Source organism: Rhinopithecus roxellana, chromosome 4 (genome assembly GCF_007565055.1).
Source record: "Rhinopithecus roxellana isolate Shanxi Qingling chromosome 4, ASM756505v1, whole genome shotgun sequence".
Classification (NCBI taxonomy): Eukaryota; Metazoa; Chordata; class Mammalia; order Primates; family Cercopithecidae; genus Rhinopithecus; species Rhinopithecus roxellana.
Window position 1 is genome coordinate 17,569,510 of NC_044552.1, and position 22,130 is coordinate 17,591,639.

The 22,130-nt window shown below is 43.4% G+C and overlaps 1 protein-coding gene across 2 annotated transcripts in view; it reads right to left on the reverse strand.

The window, feature by feature from the left end:
* The window catches only part of EXOC2 (exocyst complex component 2), a 199,342-nt gene that overhangs the window by 121,588 nt on the left and 55,624 nt on the right, over window positions 1-22,130 (reverse strand). For both annotated transcript variants that reach the window (XM_030928550.1, XM_030928549.1), the window contains exons 4-7: window positions 15,688-15,864; window positions 12,639-12,765; window positions 1,949-2,062; window positions 158-282 (exon numbers count right to left, since the gene is read on the reverse strand). In XM_030928550.1, coding sequence (XP_030784410.1) covers window positions 158-282; window positions 1,949-2,062; window positions 12,639-12,765; window positions 15,688-15,864 — 543 coding nt within the window. The remainder of the gene's footprint in view (window positions 1-157; window positions 283-1,948; window positions 2,063-12,638; window positions 12,766-15,687; window positions 15,865-22,130) is intronic.

A 22,130-nucleotide genomic window follows, 5' to 3' on the forward strand; every position in this document is an offset into this window, starting at 1 on the left:
GCCAGCCTACTCTGCAACAAGTATTTATAGCACATTTTAGATCTCTACTTTGATAAAACCAGACCGCATGTCACCCCCTGTAAACACCCTGCAGGCAGTGTCAGGTTTCCATGGCGGAAGCTGCCAGCAGATGGCTCTGAGGATCGGATCGCCTTACCTGAGAGGGCATCCTGTGCCTCAAAGAATGTACTGAGACCACCTTTCACATAGGCCAGGCTGCCCTCGCTCTTCTTGTTAGCCTGTCTCTTGAGGTTGGCGACTGCCATTTTGAGCTGCTCAAAACTGAAAGGAAATAAAGAAACCAAACGTTTGACACTCCTAACATGCAAAAAAGAAAAAAGAATTCCTTCAGTGGAAAACACTTCATATGCTAAAACCGATGCTAAGTAGCATACAGATTAACATCACATGAAGCCAGATGAAAACAGAAAGCATTCAAATTGTTACGTAGACCGAAACCTTTTATTACGAATGCCTAAATTACAACAGCTATACGAGTGTTGGGGCCCTCAACGGTAATTCCAACTACATTAGACCCCTAAGAAGTAAATGTGTAATGTTTTCCTAACCTCTATATAATATATACAACTTACCAGATAAAGAGTTTTGAACATCCTGTACCAGATAAGAAGACACAGATCATCCAGTGATAGACAATATTTCAAAAGTGTGACTGCTTTGTACATTCATTGAAGCATTGTGGAACACTGAGCATAATGTTCTACTCATCAATACCCAGTCCTCTGTCCTTAATAATAAAATTATGTAAATCCTGTGGGTCAATTCACAACTTGAAGACAACAGTATCTTATTTCAATATCTAAAGCAGAGAAAAGTGAAGGCAGGCCTCTCTATTTCTGAAGTTGTATGTCCATTTGAGCTAAGAAAATCTGGCTATAAAACTTTAAACGTATTCTTGATAGACCTACACAAGAAACGGAGCTCAATTCTGACTTATAATAATAGAAATTTTACATCTGTAATATAAAATTAGAATCATCTTCTACAATGAAAAAATTCACCTTGGACATTTGCTTTAAAAAGCAATCAGGTTAAATTTACCCTACGTATTAAAACGCCAACTTTTCTTCATGTTTTCTAGTAATGCTTTTCATCCTAATAAGTGAGTGAAACATTTATATTAAGGTATATGTTAGCACACTGATTTATCAATAATTTAAGTTTTAAGCAATAAACCATTGATTTATCCAAATGTTTTTGTGGAATATAATTATTTTAAATCAATCTTGCAAATAAGCTACAAACCTGCTCTTGTAGAGAGTAAAATGTAATTAGAAGACAAAAGGGAATCTTCAAATTTGATATATGACTTTGTCTACTTTTTTGCTAATTTTAAGGCAGGCCCTTACATGATGATAAACCAACTCATCTTCCTTTGCCCTGTGGTCAGAAAAGGCAGCACATTCCACGTTCTACGCCAGAACTTAAAATCTGTATGTTACTGAGTAGGGAGAGATCACACTCACACATGTGGTCAGAAAAGGCAGCACGTTCCACGTTCTACACCAGAACTTAAAATCTGTATGTTACTGAGTAGGGAGAGATCACACTCAGGCAGCACGTTCCACGTTCTACACCAGAACTTAAAATCTGTATGTTACTGAGTAGGGAGAGATCACACTCACACGTGTCAGTTTAAGTCCCCAGCTAAGGCTCCATAAATTTTTAATAACCTGCACCAATAATGAAACATATTGAACATAAAATGACAGTGGGAAATGAGAGGCCTCTAAAGAATCATCTCATTGTACAAATCAGGAAACAGACACCCTGAGATGTTCACAGGCAAACCCGAAGTCAAAGAGCTCATAGACCTAAAACTATGTAACTGTAGGCAGAGCCAGACCTAAAACTCAAGTTACCGTGTAATTCCATTTTTAGCACCTGAGTGAAACCCTTTACAGCTGACAGTCCCATATACACTAACCTGGTGTTTGAGTGATTCTCTATAAGATACCAGGCAGCTGAAAAATTCTCACTTGTAAAATCGGCACTCATTCCATGGAACAGCATTTCTAAGTCCTTCTGGGAAAATTTACTTCTGAGGGGAAAAAAGGTTTAAAATATATTTCAGTGGTTATTATGACAAAAATGGAACAGGTATCACTGAGTATCCAGTGTAACACATATGAATACAAACCATTACAACAATACATATTAATCATATATTACCCAGAATATGTTTGTATGTATGTACAAAATACATTTCCCACATCATGGCTGATTTTTCTAACACGTAAACTTTGATTATATATAGAAAAGATAGGAAACTAGTTGAAATACAGAAATTACATCAATAAAAGAATATAAGGTTTAAAGAGGATTAAGACATCAGGCTGAGTTGATGGTTTTATTAAACCTATCGAAATACGACATCAATCCCCACTCAATGTATAAAAATCAAAATTTGAATACAGTGAAATTTTAAAATATTAAATCACTTTGTTAAAATGATTTTTGTTAAAACCTATATGAAAGTTGTTTTAAGACTGTACTGCCTAAGAAACCATCAAAGCACTAATAAAACCACATCTAATCACAAAGCAGCCACATTTGCATCCATGTCTAGCATGACTTGAAGAAAAGCTTATGGTAACAACAGGGTATCTACATAACCTGCTGCTCCCTCATCTTGCCTACATGCTTAAGACTGACTTCTGGATCAAATCATTTATATATTCATTCGAACACTCATCAGGTATCTGCTACAGGTCAGGTTCCAAGCTGGGATGCCACATGTGCCCACCGAGGCCCACAGGCTGGCAGCCTTTGCTGCCCCCACCACCCATTTGCAGGATGAAATCCAAGCATGTCCAGGAACCGAACCTGCTTGTCTCTCAGGGCTCATTTCTGCCACTCGAGGCCTGAAACCTGACGCTTCCGCAGCCTCAAAGGGACTACACGGCCCCGCACGTTGGTTTCCACCACGTGGGTATTTACTTTGCTCATCTGACTTGCCGTCCCCTATCCCGAAACACTGGACAGGCCCAACTCATAAGGTATAAACCAGACACACATTATTTGATAGGGCAGTATCTCTTTAACACTTATGCAGTGGGGAGATGACTCCGGCCCCAAAAGAATTTTTAATGTGGGTAGGTCCGGTCATAGCCTCAATTCAGAAATTAGTCCAGTGACTGTGGTACTTCCTCTTCTCTGGGAGAGTCCTGCTGTCTCATCATCACAAACACAGCCTCAATGCAGAAATGAGGCAGCTCAGCCCGTGGTCAACACTCCAACTTCACCCAAAGGTAACATGTTTTTCTTCCCTCTTCCTGGCCAAGGTCAATAGTTAACAGGCTGCCTGCTGGTTTGGGGGAAACATGGCAGCTCTGTCGTACAGGTTAAGGGTGGGATGGATAAAGAAGAAAGAATGGAATGTCCTTTGGGGCCTGTGCCTGGTACTGCCATAGCCGGCCTGTGCTCTCTGCCTGCCAGGCATTCAAACCCACTTGAGTCTTGCGGGCATTTTCACAGGTTCCCTAAAGGGCTCTGGAGCACCCCTCCAGCCATGACTCATGGATGCATCTGCTTCCTCCTGCCACTCCGCAGCCTCCCGTGGTCTCTCAGTCTTACCGCAGACACTCCTTGCTGGAGCCTCTCCATGTTCAGGTGACCAGTGCCCATAGGCACAACTTCCAATGGCCTGGAGCCCACTCTCTCTAGCAACTGGCTTGCTCACCTGGGCATGGAGAACACCCCTAAAATGCAGCCACCTCCACTGTCCATGCAGGCTCTGTGTCTCACAGCTGCGGGGAACACTGTCGCCTGGAGGTCCCACTCACCAGGCCTAAGTGAAGACGGTCACACACTCTGCATCCTCCCACTTCATGGCCTAGCCCGGTGCTCCCCATAGATACCTCTGCACAAATCCTCCTTGCCTCTCTACACATCCTCTCCCTCTGTGGTCCCTAGAAGAACAGGGGATGCGAGCTGCAAAACCAGATCTCAAGGAGTTCCTCTATCAACCCTGCACCGCGAGACGCCCCTCACTCTAAAGTCAAATGCCTACTGCGCGAGCATCTCAGCCAGGACAGGACAGCCCATTCACGTTCTGTAACACTGCCCTGCTTCATTCACTATGTTCCTTTTTTGATTGGGTGGGGGATGCCTTGCTTAGAATTATGATAACAGAAAAGAAGACAGAGATTTTAGGAGGTGGCACCACTTCCACTTAGACTGAGTGGACCTTGCCTCTTTTCTCACCAGCTTCACAAGTTAAAAGATTTACAGCCTGAATCCTCCTGATACGTGCGTGTGGCATTCATTAGCTTGCTGGTCGTTTTCACCAGTCAGCAGTCTCTGGGAGGGGGTGGAGAACTTTGAGTTTTAGAAGTTTATTTTGGTTTGGATTCTTCATGCTGGTTCATACTTTACTTAGTAAGAAAGTCCTTTCACCTTTGGAAGTTTTTCTCACTTTATTTATTTGTGCCCCATGCCTCCAAGTTAGAGCTTTGGGGGAATATAGCGACGGAGTGGAGGCTTAGGCTAAGCTGTGACATGCTGAACCCTGCCCGGCTAAGTGACCCAGAAGTGCCTCCTTCTGCAGTCCTGCTCTAACCGGCAAGCAGCATCTGCCTGGAACACTGCGTGAGGGATCACAGGCTTTGTCTCGACTCGGCTAGAAAGAATGACATGAACAATCAGTAGGGCGTGGCATCGTGGGCAGGAGAAGTCATGGTGGCTGCAGACCATGTTTTTGTCAACCTTCCTTCTAGACACGGCCATTCAATGTGGTGTCTCATGCCTCACTTGGTCAGAGAGTTAAATGGTCTGAACAGAATCAAAATGCACTACTGATATCAGCTACACTCCTACTAACAACAGTCTTCACACATAATTTAAGTACAAGAAATCCTCATCTAGCAGGAATCAATTCCAAGTAACATAAGGACACAGCTGAGAAGAAAGAAACGAAAGAAGGCTGAGGCGTCAGACAGCTTCTGTGCCCTCCCACGCCTGTGGCACTTCACCCTGCCTTGGTGTTCCTCTGCCCAAAAGCACACAGGGAATGAACGGAGGTTGCTAGTGTTAAGAGCTGACGATGTGAAGAAAGGATCTGTGACACAATGGTAGCAAGCAGGGCAAGAAAGTATAAAATGCAGACACAAAACTCAAAGATACAGCAGCTGCATGCCCTGGAGAAACAGTTAAGAACACAGAGTCCCCGTGGGTCTGGCAGCTAAATCATACTCCACGTGTTTAGCCAAAATAAAATTTTTTTAAAACAACAGAATGCACACAGCACACATAGAAAAGGGCTCTGTCCTCAACAGTTACAACGCTCACACTGGTGGTACTGACGGTGCTGCACAACGTGAACCAGCAGCTCAGAGCTTTCCATCCAGTACTCCGTCTTTAAAATTCCCCTGATACTTAAACTCTGGTAACATCTCACTCACAATGCATTACTCAATTGTTATTTTTACAAATCTAAACTGTTCTCAGCTATATCATAATATAAAGGCCTGATGTCTAGCGGAGGGCTCCGGGAGAGGGTTAAGATTTTAAGAAACTCTCCCACCCCCAGGAGTCTCTACCTCCCTCATCCTCAGAAGGAGCAGGGATGGGTCTAGTCAGTCCCTAGCAGTGGGGCCCCTGGCGAGAAAGCAGTGGGTCTGGCGAGGTCCCCACTGGCCCTACGCTCCCAGCTCTTCAGCCATGAACATCCCGTGCACCACAGGCTGCCGGGAGGACACAGGAGGCAGAGCCTGAGACTCGGCTTCCGCACTGGAGCGAGCAGGGAGGCCCGAGATCCCGGAGCCGGACGCTGAGCCTCGAGCCCCGTCCACCCGCCAGCCACTCCCCGCACGCGTCGGTCCTTAAGGCCCCTAAAGTGGGCCAGGTAGAATTTGAAAAGCACTACATCTCTTGGTCAAAATACCACTTCCCCTAAGATGGAGCTGATTATTCTGAGTTCTTACTGAAGACATTAAAACTCTTTCGCTGATCTTAATTGGAAGACATGTATTGAGACTTACAGCAGAAATCAGACGTACAAGAACAAGACAGACATTATTTTCAAGATGGTGAAATTCTAACACAGAGATGTCAAATAATCTTCCCCGAATCACACAATTAAGGCCAGGATGAACCTCGCCCGGACACACAGAGCCCGTTTACAGTGGACACCGTTGGCTATGACCCACCAATCACCCTGGACCCTCTCTGCTGGAACGCAGCCCCCCACCTGCCCCTTAACTGGGGGGAGATGAACCACCATAAGCCAGCCACACTTGTCATATTTCCCCTGCTCCTGACTGGGTAACCTTGTTTTTGAACAGTGATGCCTGAGGAACAGTCTGTTGGAGCACATCTGGGAAAGGTCTCCATACTTTCAAGAAGGGAAACCAAGAAGAAATAGCATCTTTCTGCCTGAGAACATCATTATGTCCAGCTTCAACCACAGGAATTGCTAAGGAAATGTGTTTTATGCTAAGGGCAACAGAACAGCCAGCAAACTCAGGCTCCTCACATCTTCGTGACATGACTGAGTTACTGACTCAACCAACCTTTGGAGTCTACCATCAGTGAATATTGTATATTCTGAAAAAGTAGATTGCATTTTTGTTTAAATCATATGTTTTCATTTTCTCTTACCTGCAGGTGAAGGCATTCTAATTCAATATTCTATTGCAAAATACATGCCTAAATATCCTGATCTTTTATGCAAACACTTCAAAAATGTAACATAGATGACTTGGAAAAAACAAAAAATGAATACCAATGCCAGAGTCCACGAAGCTCCATGGGTAACACAGCTGCAAAAGTACAGGCAGCTCATCTCAGTACTCCCAACGGGAGGCAGCAGTTATAAGCAGTGGCTGAGGGCACGGGCTCTGGGTTCAATCTCAATGTTTGCTCAATCCGCCTGAGTAATCCCGAGAAGTTATTCCATTATTAATGGATCACATTACATCCCTCTCAGGAACATTTTGGAGATCAGAGTAGATAATGCTTGCGGGAGCCACAGAGTAGATAATGCTTGCGGGAGCCACAGAGTAGATAATGCTTGCGGGAGCCACAGAGTAGATAATGCTTGCGGGAGCCACAGAGTAGATAATGCTTGCGGAAGCCACAGCGGTTTCTGACACGTGATAAATGCTCAACAATGTCATGTGCTATTATTTTTATTATTTATACTTATTTATATCTTACAGACTAATTTCCTAAGTATTATTTGATTCTCATGACAATGACTGAGTTAAATATTTCCACATTCCAGATGAGGAAATGGCCTCTGAGAGGTTACATGTACACAGTCGAGATTTGAACCGGGTACTTCTATCGTCAAACAGAGAACCAGAGGGTCTCAGACAGGAAATAAATCCTAACTACAAATCCGTAACGACGACAATGCAGGAGAGTGTGAAAGGGGAGCTGCTTTCAAATGGAGAGAACTGCTAATGCCCTTAATAACAGCAATAGGAAAGGAAGAAGTAGATGTCAACACAGCTAATGAAGCACGGAGTAAAAACTCGTATGTTTGTTCAGAATAACTGGATTTTGGACTCTCAACTTCCAAGTGAAGTGCTGGCTCAAACACATCAGAAAAAGCAAAATATGCTCTGAGTAATTCAAACCAAGCCTGCATTTTAAATCCACTAGCACAGAGGTAGAGACTGAAAGTGACATAGACCCTACGTGTAAACTCACAAAATGTTTTCACCAAGGAATCAAAACACACAGCTTCAGTCACTGACAATTCCTGCCACCCTGAACAGATACGTTTTCCATTAGATGGCAGTGTAAGGTCAGATTTAAACCTTCTAAAAAACAGCTAGCCCCAAGCCAGGGGAAGACCCAGGCCTGTGGACTGAGCGAAGAGACACAAACAGGCACGTTCTCCACACCTCAGCACTCGCTTTCCAGTATGAGGACTGTCTGCAGCAATGGCCCGTGCAGCATGCAAGTCAATGGGGCTCCTTCTGAGACCGCCCTAGCCGCCCCCACAGTGAGGCCTGGCTGCAGTTGTCTTATTCTGTGTTTGCATCAAAGAGAACACACTTTCTTGATTTGGTGGATGGAAGACGGAGGAGGGAGGCCAACAATGAAAGTGGGCATTGCTAGTTCTCTGTGTGCATGCTACACATATTTTTTGTAGCTTTAAATTTTTAGCAATATAGTTTACACTCTGTTGTATTAAGTAATATAAGTTTGTTTCCATTCTTTTCTTTTTTTTTTTTTTGTCTGACCCAGTTTCTGGACTTGCAGGCACTCTCACTGCCCACCTATTTTTACACAAGTTCTAAAGGTAAAGTCACCTAAGGCTCTTTTCTTCTGCACTCATATTAAGAATTAATTTGCTGTCAGTTCTCCTGTTTTAAAATATAGTCTTCTAAATTTGGTGGGAAAATTGAAATTGGTCTTTTCTGTTTGAAAGCCAAGCCGATCAGAAGAAAATCAGGTTTGCATTGCCCATAAAACCCATGTAGAAATAAAACAGATACTAGTGGTGCAACAACTGACTATTCTAGACAGCCATTCCCAGGTAATAATTCACAAAAACAGTTGGAGATCATATAAAAACAGCACAAAGCTCCTGTTTTCTGTCCCCGCTCCCATATACAGACTGTCTCCTACACATTACCCATAAATAGCCTCATTAGGCAATTGAGTATTGATTTCAAGAAACAAAGCCTAGCAAAGGTTTTTACTTAACATGAACCTGTTTTTACCTTCCTTTTTGGTTTAAATAGTTTGTCATCATTACAACTGAAGTCATGCAAAGACCACATATATTTGTGACAACTGCCATTGTAAATCAGAAATATAGACCTTTTACAAGCAAATCCTAGTCTCAATTCAAAGTGGTTATTTTTTCTGAGCAATTAGTAGCATTTTTATAAGTATCATGACACCCTGTGTGCAAAAACATCAATTACAAATTTAGGAATATGAAGGGTCTTAACAGCCAAAGACAGCCAATAAATGCCAAGTTGTTAAACTTGTAGGCTGAAAGAAAAAAGTATGCATGCTGGGTCCACCGGTAAAATATTTATTAAACTCTGACTCACCCCAAAGAGCCACAAGGCAACTGTACTGTTACTCTCACTGGCTTTGCCACATTCAGCTGAACTGGCCACCACACTGCAGGGCCCCTCAGGTTCCCCGTTTGCACACTAGACCGTCAGCTGTCGAGACTTTATCACCACAAAGGGACTTATCTCCTGAAGGTCGCCTCCCCACCGCAATCTGGTAACTCACTGGAACCACAGGGTTCCAGGAGGGGAGCTCCTGGAGGGGAGCTCCAGGAGGGGAGCATTTAATGGCCAGCACTCACAATTCTTCAAACCGCCCCCCCCCTTTTTTTTTTTTTTTTGAGACAGACTGTCACCCACATTGGAGTGCAGTGACCCGATCTCAGCTCACTGCAACTTCCACCTCCTGAGTTCAAGCGATTCTCGTGCCTCACCTTCCCAAGTAGCTGAGATTACAGGCGCCCGCCACCATGCTCAGCTGATTTTGTATTTTTAGTAGAGACGGGGTTTCACCACATTGGCCGGGCTGGTCTAGAACTCCTGACCTCAAGTGATGCACCCGCCTTGGCCTCCCAAAGTGCTGGGATTACAGGCGCGGGCCACCGCGCCCACGCCCAGCCTCAAACCTTTTTAAATATGTTTCCACAAACAAATAATACTAAAGCCTATTATTCCTTCAACATCGACATTTTCAAAAAGTAGGTGCTCTCTAGGCTTTTAATTATTTCTTTAAAAACTGCAAATGACATTAATAAACAGAACTAAAAGACAGTATGGATCCTGACCTGAGTACAATCCCATCCTCTACAAAGACTAAAGCCTTCATCTGAAAAACAGTAAGGAAATCAGCAAAATAAAACCCACATTAATATTTTACAATCTGCCTTTCCTTCCTTTTATCTTTCTCTAAAATAAGATTTCTCTAACGGAAGTCAAAGAATTCAGTAAGATAAACACAACTTTCTTGACAGTATCTAAAAAGAAAAAAAGGAACCTGGAAAAGCATTTTTCTGGTCAAAAGCATTTTCTTCTCTTTGTTTCTACACCTATTCTTACTTTCATCTTTCATTTTCCTGCTTCCTGGACTCTCTATATCTAGCCTCTCTTTCTTTTGAAAGTCTTTTGCCAAACACTTTCAGATGGACAGAAGGATGACTGGATGTCTGTTCACGGCTTACAGGTCCCTCCCCATGTTCCCTGATGCTACAGGATCGGCGCCTTTCTGTTCATTGGCTATTCTGAGTCTCTGTTAGAAAGACAGAGCTGGCTTGTGGAGGGCTAATGGCGATGCCAGGGATTCCTGTCCACAGAAATGCACGTCAGGTGAGGATACCACTGGCCCCTCCAGTGTGGTCTTCCATCTTTAGGCATTTCTCATTGCGTATGTCTCCCCTCTGGACTTTCCTTTGGGCTGGATTTAACATTAAATCTTATTGGTTCTTTCCTTAATTATGAGTTAAATAAAAGCTCTGACATCTATTCATTTTATATTTGTGTAAGAATCATGATTTTCCCTTTTTCAAAAATTATCCTTTAATACTTTACTTTGTCCCACGGCTGAGCAAATATTTCTGAAACTTAAGTAACCATCTGTACAGTAGCAGAGGAAATCTGTTCATTTTATTCCCACTGAAGTACTTATTGAATAAACGTTTGTACATGTTATTTTAAAATTTTAAAACACTTTAGTACCCTGGAATCCTAAATCATTAAAAAAACTTTTCCTGTGTGGCAGAACAATGAATAGTATATATCCAAGAAGAGCAAAGAATCCTGTAAGGATGGACACTTCTCAGGCACCTGCTATGCTCTTCAGAAGTTGTTTACCTCCTCACTCCGATTCCTCACATCGACCCTAAGAAACAGGTACTGCATTGTACACCTGAGGAAACTGAGGCAAAAGGAAGCTAAGTAACTTACTCAATGTCATATTGCTAGTAACTGGCAGAGCCCAAGTTCAAATTGAGAGAGTTTTGCCCCACACAAAACCCAACGACCTCTCAGAGAAGAAAAGAAAATTTTAAGAAAGCTAAGTACTTTTAGTGTCATTATTCTTCACTGCCATTACCAATGTTATCAAATAATTAACCTGAAACTTATTAAGAACACTGCTGTTAGAGGCAGTTCAGGCCAAATCACTTTGTGGGTAGCAGCAACAGGAATAATAAAGATAGTCAAAGGCTGAGAAGGTGTGAGGAGACAGAGAGAACGGGGTGGGGGGCATACACCAAAATAAAAGTGGAAAAAATCATGTTTATGATAGTAAACATCCGAATGAATCCTAACTTTGATAATTTTGTCCAAGTCTCATACCAAATATATTTTGTATATCTCCGTATTTCTTTTGCCCATGTATAAAACTGGTGCTTGATTATGAAGAACAGCTCAGAGGGCCTCCTGCTCCACACTTCTGAGGCAGGTTGGAAAGAGACTGGCTTTCCAGAGCCCTGAAGCAGCCCATAAAGGGGCTTACTATCAACTGCAAGTCTATCCGTGCTTAAAACTATGCACAAATAAACACCCGACTGTTACCATTCTTTTCTAAACCTTCTCAAACTTCAAACTCTTAATTTTGGAGGCATGGAATCCTTAACCGGCTCTAGAATGGCCCATACGGCCAAAATGTTTCAAAGATGTTACCTAGAACAGTCCAAGTTCACCCGAAGCTGCTAAGCCCCAGACTTTCTCAACTCTTTCAACTTTCCCAAAACAAGCACGCTGCCTCCCCTCGGCCAGGGGCAAACCCCAGCCGGTGGAAATGAAGCGTGCTTTCTGAATTACTAACGATCTCCAACCATAGAGAGAGACGACTGGAGAACAGCAGGTGGAAATGAACTGTGCTTTCTGAATTACTGATGATCTTCAACCACAGAGAGAGACGATTGGAGAATTTTCCCCATTCCTAGAAAACCCTAAACTAAAACCATGGTTAAAGTATTAACAGTGCTAATCTGTCACTTCTGGTGAGAGTTTACAGAGCAATACTCAGTACACAATTCCATAAGCAGAATCACTAAGGCCAGAAGATAAATCAGCCGCGATTAATATGTCAGGTGAATTGTTTAAGTAGAAAGGCACTACTTAGAAAAGTTACTAAAACACTGTACTAGGAATTTGGAGAAAAAAAACTCTAGATTCAATTATAAGGAATCTTGAAAGATATCATTTACCTGGCAGAATTCTGATGATTAAAGTTAAATAAGCCTGGATTAAGCAAGAATGAGAGGCAGACATTATAGACAGAATTAAAGACCAGATTAGACCTGGCTATTCTAAAATACCTCTAGAAAAATCAAGAAAACAGTAGATTATGTATTCTATTTTGACTTCAGGTGCCATCTACCTATTTAAACTTAACTATCTCTAGATAACATACTAAAGACTTTTCTTTTTCACAAAATGCAAAATCAAAACACCAAAGACGTAAAAGTAGTTTTAGCCAGAAGTTTTAACTAATTGCAAAGTTTACTTGCAGCAAAGCTAAACAGACCTCATAAATAACACCCATCTCCAAACAACTGAGACGTCTTCCATTGTGCTTCCTGGGATGTTTCTGGAGTTTGAGTCCCTTTCCTATAAGTATATAAAACTTTTCAGGAACTAAAAAATAAAGACTGAAAGCAAGATGGTACTCACTTTTCAATCTCAATGCCAAGCGGGTTAGCAGGACGTAAGGACAAGGGCGGAATTCCTTTGTTCCTGTCAGTACGCATATCATAATAATTCATTTCATCAACCCACACAGCAGACTGATCCAAAATGCCTACAGAAATGAGGAGCATATGCTTAATAAAATGAAGGCTACCCCAGGCACCTTCTAAGTCTGGCCTATTGCCTTACTTCTTAAAGACCTAATACAAAATGCCTGTTGGATAATTTTTAAGAGATTTGAGGACATAACAGCTAAATTTTTTTAAAATGACTACTAGTTTAATTATAAGCACTAAAAAAACTATAAAAAGGCAAAAATAACACCTCTTGGCTTATGGTTTCATTGTACATGAGAACAGAGAAGACAAATTAAGCTGCTTAGAAAAAGGTTTGTAATAACAAACATTTTACAAATAATAAACACTACAATTAAACATTGTTAAATGTAGCTAATTAAATCTGCACAAAAATTCAGAAAGTTAGATGAAATATGACCTATAATATCTGCTTATTCAAGAGAATATTCTGAAATCATGTAAACTCTTGGAAAACGTCTGGGAGACACCCAAGCACAAAACATTTGAGTTCAATGTTCGCTCAGTGGCAAGCTTCTGGTTCATGACAAATGCCAAAAAACCATTATGCATATATGATTTCATATTTAATACTGTGAGTTTCTGCTTCTGGGTTCCATAAGCTACCTAAGGACATTTCACTACAAATGAAAACCAAATGTTTTTTAAATGGTTCTTGAAAGCTCTCAAGAAACATCTTTTATTTTCTTTTCCTCTACAAACACTGGCATGTTTTCAAGAATAGTTATGCAAAAATAATATGCTACTTGCTATTTCTCATTCTTTTTACTGTTACCAGTGCTGGAAATGTCCTAGATGGTAGAAACAGCAGGTCTTTTTTTTCCATTTAGGCTGAAATCAATTTGGCAAATTCAATAAAATATCAAACACCTTTCAAGGAATGCATGGCTTGTATAATGGAAATGACCAGGTTACTCAGGGAAAACTGACTGGGTGTGGACCCTGTGAACAAGACAACATAAGCTCTAAAAACAGCATCTTCCTTTACAGGACTGAACTCCTTATCTCATTCAACCTAGCACAGGTCTTACCCGCTAGGCCTCCAGGGCCCTGGGCTGCAAGAGAAAAAGAGCCAAGTGCCAGGGAGCACAGACAAAGCATGCCCGCCTCCCCAGGCGAGGGTCAGAAAGCTTCATGGGAGAAGGCTGTCTGAATACCAGGCAACCTGTAGCGGCAAGGCTATGAACCCACTCATTCTCTCAGCACTCGTGGTTCTGCCAGCATGCAACAGGGGCTTTGTCAGAGGTTCTGCTCGAGTCCAGGCACTCTTGAGTTCAGTTCAAGAAAGCTTTACTGGCCAGGCGCAGTGGCTCACACCTGTAATCCCAGCACTTTGGTAGGTCGAGGTGGGCAAATCACAAGGTCATGAATTCAAGACCAGCCTGACCAACATGGTGAAACTCTGTCTCTACTAAAAATACAAAAATTAGCTGGGCGTGGTGGCGCACACCTATAATCCCAGCTACTACAGAGGCTGAGGCAGGAGAATCACTGGAACCTGGGAGGCGGAGGTTGCAGTGAGCCGAGATCAAGATCTTGCCAATGCACTCCAGCCTGGGCAACAGAGCAAGACTTTGTCACAAAACAAAAAACAAAAAAAGAAACCTTTACTAAGCCTACTATGTGCCAGTTCCTGAGCTGAGTGTTCTAGAATAATAAAATTACCATTTTTACCTAAGTTTTCTTTACCTGCTATGTAGATTATAAGATACTAGATTTTTATCAAAATGTTTAAGTTCCTCTAGAAAACTGTATAACAAGTTCCTGCTTTAGTTTCACAGGTTAGTTTTTGAAGAAACTAAAGTAAACAAAAATGGAAATGTTATATATGTATATATGTACACATGCACGTACATGTACATACATAAAGTCCACTCTGAATTTTCCCTGAAATTCCTTGAATTTTTATTTATAAAAATAATCTAGGAATTTGTGGAGAACAATGCTGCAGAAAGCCTCTATGCTCTAAGATTAAAAAAAAAATTTTGCAAAATTATTTATTTTCTTCATAAAGAGAAGTACTGGCTGGGTTTAATTATGCCTCAGATATTCCCACATTATACAACTATTTATCAAATGCTGACCATGTGCAAGACATTACAGGACCACAAAGATGAATCTGACATTACTCTTATTCTAAAAAGGGAAAGAGACATGCACAGAAATAGCTACAAGGAAGATGATTAGAAACTATTAATTTGTTGGGTAAGGGACTAGGCTAAGCACTTGACATTTGTGTTCTAACTCAGCTAATCCTATGAGGTAGCCAGTATCATTCCACTTTCGCTCATGGAGAAACAAGGCATTAAAGTTACAAACTTAGTCATGGCAAGACAGTCCAGGTTAGAATTCGAAGAGCATGACTTCTCAGACCCAGTTCCTAAGACTGCTAACAGAAGGCAGCAAGTGGTCAGTGCATAAAGAAGGAAAACGTCAAGTGCTATGTGGTTCAAAGAAGAGTGAGTATCACTCACGTGGGGTTAGAAGCAGCCAAGCCAGGAAATGTATCATCTGGGCCTTGAAGGATGGATAAAATGAAGGAAAAGGGAATGTTGTTTAGATACATTATGACTAATCTGGACAAATCAGGATTTTCCACCTCAAACCTTGTTTCAGAGTTTTAAAGCAATGTCATTATATTCAAGATCAAGGAACCAAAACCAGTGCATCAAATGAACGAACAGATGTGAAGAACTCAGAAAAGCAGTTCTCATACGATCGTCATCCTTAGGCTTCACTGACTGTTATTTCAGCACACTGCCTTCCCGAAAGTAATACAGATACTAACCAACATTCCACTCCTGTCAAAATAAACATAAACTAAATCTAAGTTGAGATATGCACGTAGGTAAGTTTTACACAAATCCACCAGTTTTACATCTTAAAAGACAAACTCACGTTTACTTTCTTCTTTAGAATAAACCCATGAGAGACTTTACCTATTTTCTCAGGTTTCAGAAGCTTGAAAGAGACTGTTGAGGTTCCTCTGCCACCTGACTTAGTGGTGACAATAATGTCTCCTTTGTCATTTTTGGCTTGTCCCACTCGACATACTATTTTACTTGCAGACATCCATTCTGCCGTCAGGAGGCAATTATGTCCACAAATTGTCAAGCCTGAAAATAAACACATGTGCATTAAAAAATCCAAAGACAAGAACAATAAGACCTTAATCATGTAGATTACGTTTTTTAAATCTAGCAATAATTTTCTTATTCAATAATTACATTTATTATTGAATATACCCAATATTATTTGGGTATACTGTTATTTCTATTGATTTTTCCTCTTATCTGTTTTTTTCCTCTAATATTTAAGACTTATTTTAGGCTACATTTAAGTTTCTTCAAACATTAGTAGAATTAGAAAATGAACAATCACAGTAACTATGTTTTAGGCATTCCAGATTACTTAGATTACGAGAATCTTAAAATGCTTTCAGAAGTAATAAAATGGAAACTATTGCTATTATTTGAAGTCTCAGTTATTAACGTAGAATTTTAAAGTATATTAATAAATTTATGTATCATTTTCTAAAAACATTCTATATTCACCCATCTTCCTGAAAAAACTTCACATACTTTTTCTAGTGTTCACTTACACACAGTATTACAGAATGAACTCAAGTAGGTTTTTTATTTAAGCATAACCAAGAGTATGGTAATCTAGTGAAGTGTGCTCAGGCATTACTGGATTACTATCTCACTGTTACGTCGGTGTATCAGCTGCTAGCATGCTAGTTCCTCCCGCCCTGGTGTTTTCCTAACGAAACTGTCGCTACACTACGTTCTGCTCTTACTGAGCCTCCACTCCCAAAAGGTCAACTCATGATGTCACCTCCCTCATACCATGTGAAATAAAATTTAGGTAATAACCAAACCGAGAGGCACCGAAAGACGGAGTGAATAAGGCACACACCCCGGATGGATACCAGCACGGCACCACAGGGACCAGCCAGCCTTCCAACTTACACCCCGGATGGATACCAGCACGGCACCACAGGGACCAGCCAGCCTTCCAACTTACACCCCGGATGGATACCAGCACGGCACCACAGGGACCAGCCAGCCTTCCAACTTACACCCCGGGGGTACCAGCACGGCACCACAGGGACCAGCCAGCCTTCCAACTTACACCCTGGATGGATACCAGCACGGCACCACAGGGACCAGCCAGCCTTCCAACTTACACCCCGGATGGATACCAGCACGGCACCACAGGGGTCAGCCAGCCTTCCAACTTACACCCCGGATGGATACCAGCACGGCACCACAGGGACCAGCCAGCCTTCCAACTTACACCCCGGATGGATACCAGCACGGCACCACAGGGACCAGCCAGCCTTCCAACTTACACCCCGGATGGATACCAGCACGGCACCACAGGGACCAGCCAGCCTTCCAACTTACACCCCGGATGGATACCAGCACGGCACCACAGGGACCAGCCAGCCTTCCAACTTACACCCTGGATGGATACCAGCACGGCACCACAGGGGTCAGCCAGCCTTCCAACTTACACCCTGGATGGATACCAGCACGGCACCACAGGACCAGCCAGCCTTCCAACTTACACCCCGGATGGATACCAGCACGGCACCACAGGGACCAGCCAGCCTTCCAACTTACACCCCGGATGGATACCAGCACGGCACCACAGGGACCAGCCAGCCTTCCAACTTACACCCCGGATGGATACCAGCACGGCACCACAGGGACCAGCCAGCCTTCCAACTTACACCCCGGGGGTACCAGCACGGCACCACAGGGACCAGCCAGCCTTCCAACTTACACCCTGGATGGATACCAGCACGGCACCACAGGGACCAGCCAGCCTTCCAACTTACACCCCGGATGGATACCAGCACGGCACCACAGGGACCAGCCAGCCTTCCAACTTACACCCTGGATGGATACCAGCACGGCACCACAGGGACCAGCCAGCCTTCCAACTTACACCCTGGATGGATACCAGCACGGCACCACAGGGACCAGCCAGCCTTCCAACTTACACCCTGGATGGATACCAGCACGGCACCACAGGGGTCAGCCAGCCTTCCAACTTATACCCTGGGGCGGGTACCAGCACGGCACCACAGGGGTCAGCCAGCCTTCCAACTTACACCCCGGATGGATACCAGCACGGCACCACAGGGACCAGCCAGCCTTCCAACTTACACCCTGGATGGATACCAGCACGGCACCACAGGGACCAGCCAGCCTTCCAACTTACACCCTGGATGGATACCAGCACGGCACCACAGGGACCAGCCAGCCTTCCAACTTACACCCTGGATGGATACCAGCACGGCACCACAGGGGTCAGCCAGCCTTCCAACTTATACCCTGGGGCGGGTACCAGCACGGCACCACAGGACCAGCCAGCCTTCCAACTTACACCCTGGATGGATACCAGCACGGCACCACAGGGACAGCCAGCCTTCCAACTTACACCCTGGATGGATACCAGCACGGCACCACAGGGACCAGCCAGCCTTCCAACTTACACCCTGGGGCGGGTACCAGCACGGCACCACAGGGGTCAGCCAGCCTTCCAACTTACACCCTGGGGCGGGTGCCAGCACGGCACCACAGGGACTAGCCAGCCTTCCAACTTACACCCTGGATGGATACCAGCACGGCACCACAGGGTCAGCCAGCCTTCCAACTTACACCCTGGATGGATACCAGCACGGCACCACAGGGACCAGCCAGCCTTCCAACTTACACCCTGGATGGATACCAGCACGGCACCACAGGGACCAGCCAGCCTTCCAACTTACACCCTGGATGGATACCAGCACGGCACCACAGGGACCAGCCAGCCTTCCAACTTACACCCTGGGGGTACCAGCACGGCACCACAGGGGTCAGCCAGCCTTCCAACTTACACCCTGGGGCGGGTACCAGCACGGCACCACAGGGGTCAGCCAGCCTTCCAACTTACACCCTGGGGCGGGTACCAGCACGGCACCACAGGACCAGCCAGCCTTCCAACTTACACCCCGGATGGATACCAGCACGGCACCACAGGGGTCAGCCAGCCTTCCAACTTATACCCTGGGTGGATACCAGCACGGCACCACAGGGGTCAGCCAGCCTTCCAACTTACACCCTGGGTGGATACCAGCACGGCACCACAGGACCAGCCAGCCTTCCAACTTACACCCTGGGGCGGGTACCAGCATGGCACCACAGGGGTCAGCCAGCCTTCCAACTTACACCCTGGGTGGATACCAGCACGGCACCACAGGGGCCAGCCAGCCTTCCAACTTACACCCTGGGGCGGGTACCAGCACGGCACCACAGGACCAGCCAGCCTTCCAACTTACACCCTGGGGCGGGTACCAGCACGGCACCACAGGGGTCAGCCAGCCTTCCAACTTACACCCTGGGTGGATACCAGCACGGCACCACAGGACCAGCCAGCCTTCCAACTTACACCCCGGGGGTACCAGCACGGCATCAGAGGGGCCAGCCAGCCTTCCAACTTACACCCCGGGGGGTACCAGCACGGCACCACAGGGGCCAGCCAGCCTTCCAACTTACTTCCTTTAGATTTTCCGTTTCCACAAAGCAGAGACCAATGGAATTAATATTTATGGAGAGAAGAAACCAGAATGTATGTAGCACAGACACAGACACTTAACGTTTTCTCTTTTTTTTGAGACAGGGTCTTGCTCTGTTGCCCAGGCTGGAATGCAGTGGAGTGATCTTGGCTCAATGCAACCTCTACCTCCCACGCTCAAGCCATTGTCCAGCCTTAGCCTCCCAAGGAGCTGGGACTACAGGTAAGCGCCACCACCACGACTGGCTAGTTTTTTGTTTTGTTGTGTTTTTGTTTTTGTATTTTTTTTGAGACATGGTTTCGTCATGTTGGTCAGGCTGGTCTCGAACTCCTGCCCTCAAGTGATCCACCTGCCTGGGCCTCCCAAAGTGCTGGGATGACAGGCGGGAGCCACCACGCCCCGCAGACACTTCACACTTTCTTTTCTCATTATTTAATTTTCAATAATGCTCAGCAGTAAGGTTTAGCAATTGCAACGTTTCCTTTTGGCTTTTGTTCAGATACCAGAAATACCTCAAGTAATGGCAAATCTGACTTTTAAAATGGAGGGACAAAGTCAAACCATCTTTTGTTCCGACATAAAGAACTATTTAGTAAAGGCTGTTAAACCACAGAGGGATAAAAGCAGCTATGCTTTAAAGATACATTGCTTGAAATAACGAATTTTAGGGGTTTCTCTAAAATACCTGTAATTCACTAAGGTCTGCAACTTTGTTTTTCTAATAATGGCATTTAATGGTTTCTTTGGGACTATGGTTTCTATTGGTATATTTTAATTACAGTAACACGTTTTTAAATGTATTCAGTATTCAAAATTATTGTTTTCAAAATAATTGGATGGTATGTCTGTGATATTTTTTCTAATAATTTGTTATGAAAAACTTAAATAACTTAAGAGACTGAAAGCCTCTCCAAACTCCACCTTGCAAGAGAAATACTGCTAACATGTCAACGTTTACTTGCTCAAGTGATTTTGTGCATATACAAACCAGTTTATATGTTTTTTAAACAAATGTTTTAATTTGTAACCTGCTTAATTCTCGACAGGAGATATTTTGGTATCATTCCAGGTCAACAGACAACTTAATATTTTTAAGTATTTTAATATCAGACTTTTGTGATTTTTAAACATTAACTCACTTCAGAATGAAGAATAACCCAACAATTAATGTCAGGGAGCAATGTAAAAATACAAATAGTATCTTCATTAAAAGAAAAAAGTCATCCCTAATGAAATTTCCTTGCTAGAGAACTACCTTATGATTAAAACTGAGGAATAAGAGCAAACTTCAGATATAAAGTATCAAAAAACGTTCACATGAGCAAACCTGAATGATATGCATGAAGGTCCACGTGGGCACAGAAGTGCCCCTAGAACAATAGTTTATTCATTGGGTCTCAGTTGCTTTCACGATTCCTCTGATTTAATATCTGTTATGCATTTTTACTCCAAAACAATGAATAATCAGTAAATAATTTAAACATAGATCCAAGTAGATCATTTTAAATGTTATGACAAAAGATCACAAGACCTATTTCTTGATTTCTTAAGCACATTTTTCCTAAGTTATACAAGAAATCTGCTTCATGAAATATAACAGCACCTTTTAGAAAAAAAAAAGTAACTCATAGAATCCCAAGTAAAGTACTTTTTATAGTGCTTTGCCTGGCTAGTGTAGATATCATCTGAGCTAAAAACACTTAAATTCTTTAGCAGGTTAAGTTTGCTTTTTTAAAAAATGGTTTCTTGGCAATATATAAGGCAGGTTGAAAGCTGAACCAGCATGGTTTAGAAAAGTAATACATGGGTCAGGCAAGGTGGTGCATGCCTGTAATCCCAGCATTTTGGGAGGCCAAGGCAGGCAGATCACTAGGTCAAGAGATTGCGACCATCCTGGTCAACATGGTAAAATCCCAACTCTACTAAAAATACAAAAATTAGCTGGGTGTGGTGGCGGCGCCTGTAGTCCCAGCTGCTCAGGAGGCTGAGGCAGGAGAATCGCTTGAACCCAGGTGGCGGAGGTTGCAGTCAGCCAAGATCACACCACTGCACTCTAGCCTGGTGACAGAGCAAGACTCCATCTCAAAACGAAAAATAACAAAAAGAAAAGTAATACACGCTTAGTCAAATAAGAACTGCATTGCCTGAAGCTAAAACCAGATTAAAATTTACCTAGACCATTGTCATGTCTGGAGCTCACAATGACTGCCAGCAAAAATCCTGGACAGAACCCCCACCCGTGTGAGTAGATTTCCAAACATCCTGGGGATTTTTCCACTTAGGTAAAGAAACATCTGGAATGAGCTTTATCAAAAACCAAGGCATAGGATTAGATAAGACTACTTTTGCAGGAATAAATTGAAGTGATGTTTACTAAACAATCAAAAACTACCCAGGTTTTCTCCCCTGATTGTGACCTCTGTCCATGGTATCCCTTCATTTGGAGAGATGCCGGTCACAGTTAGAGAAAACAATATCACATGAGACGTAACATCAACAAAAAGAATTGGCTAGGCAGTGCAAAACTCAGTCACTCCACACAGTGCTGAGCTCTCGTTCACTGTTTAAAGAGTTTTCTGGATGGCCAAAAACCAATGTATCAACCAGCAGTCATAATGCAGGAAAAGCAAGTTCCAACTCATGATTTCAGGACCTTACCACCAAGTCCGTCATCAGTGCAGAAAAGATTAATGTCTGAGTCTAGAAGAAATCTATATGGGAAGCCAGAAGATACATTCTGTAGCACATAGAGGTCTTTGCCTTCCTCGTTCGGAATGCATCTGTATACCCACCTGAGCAGTTCACAGGCAGGTA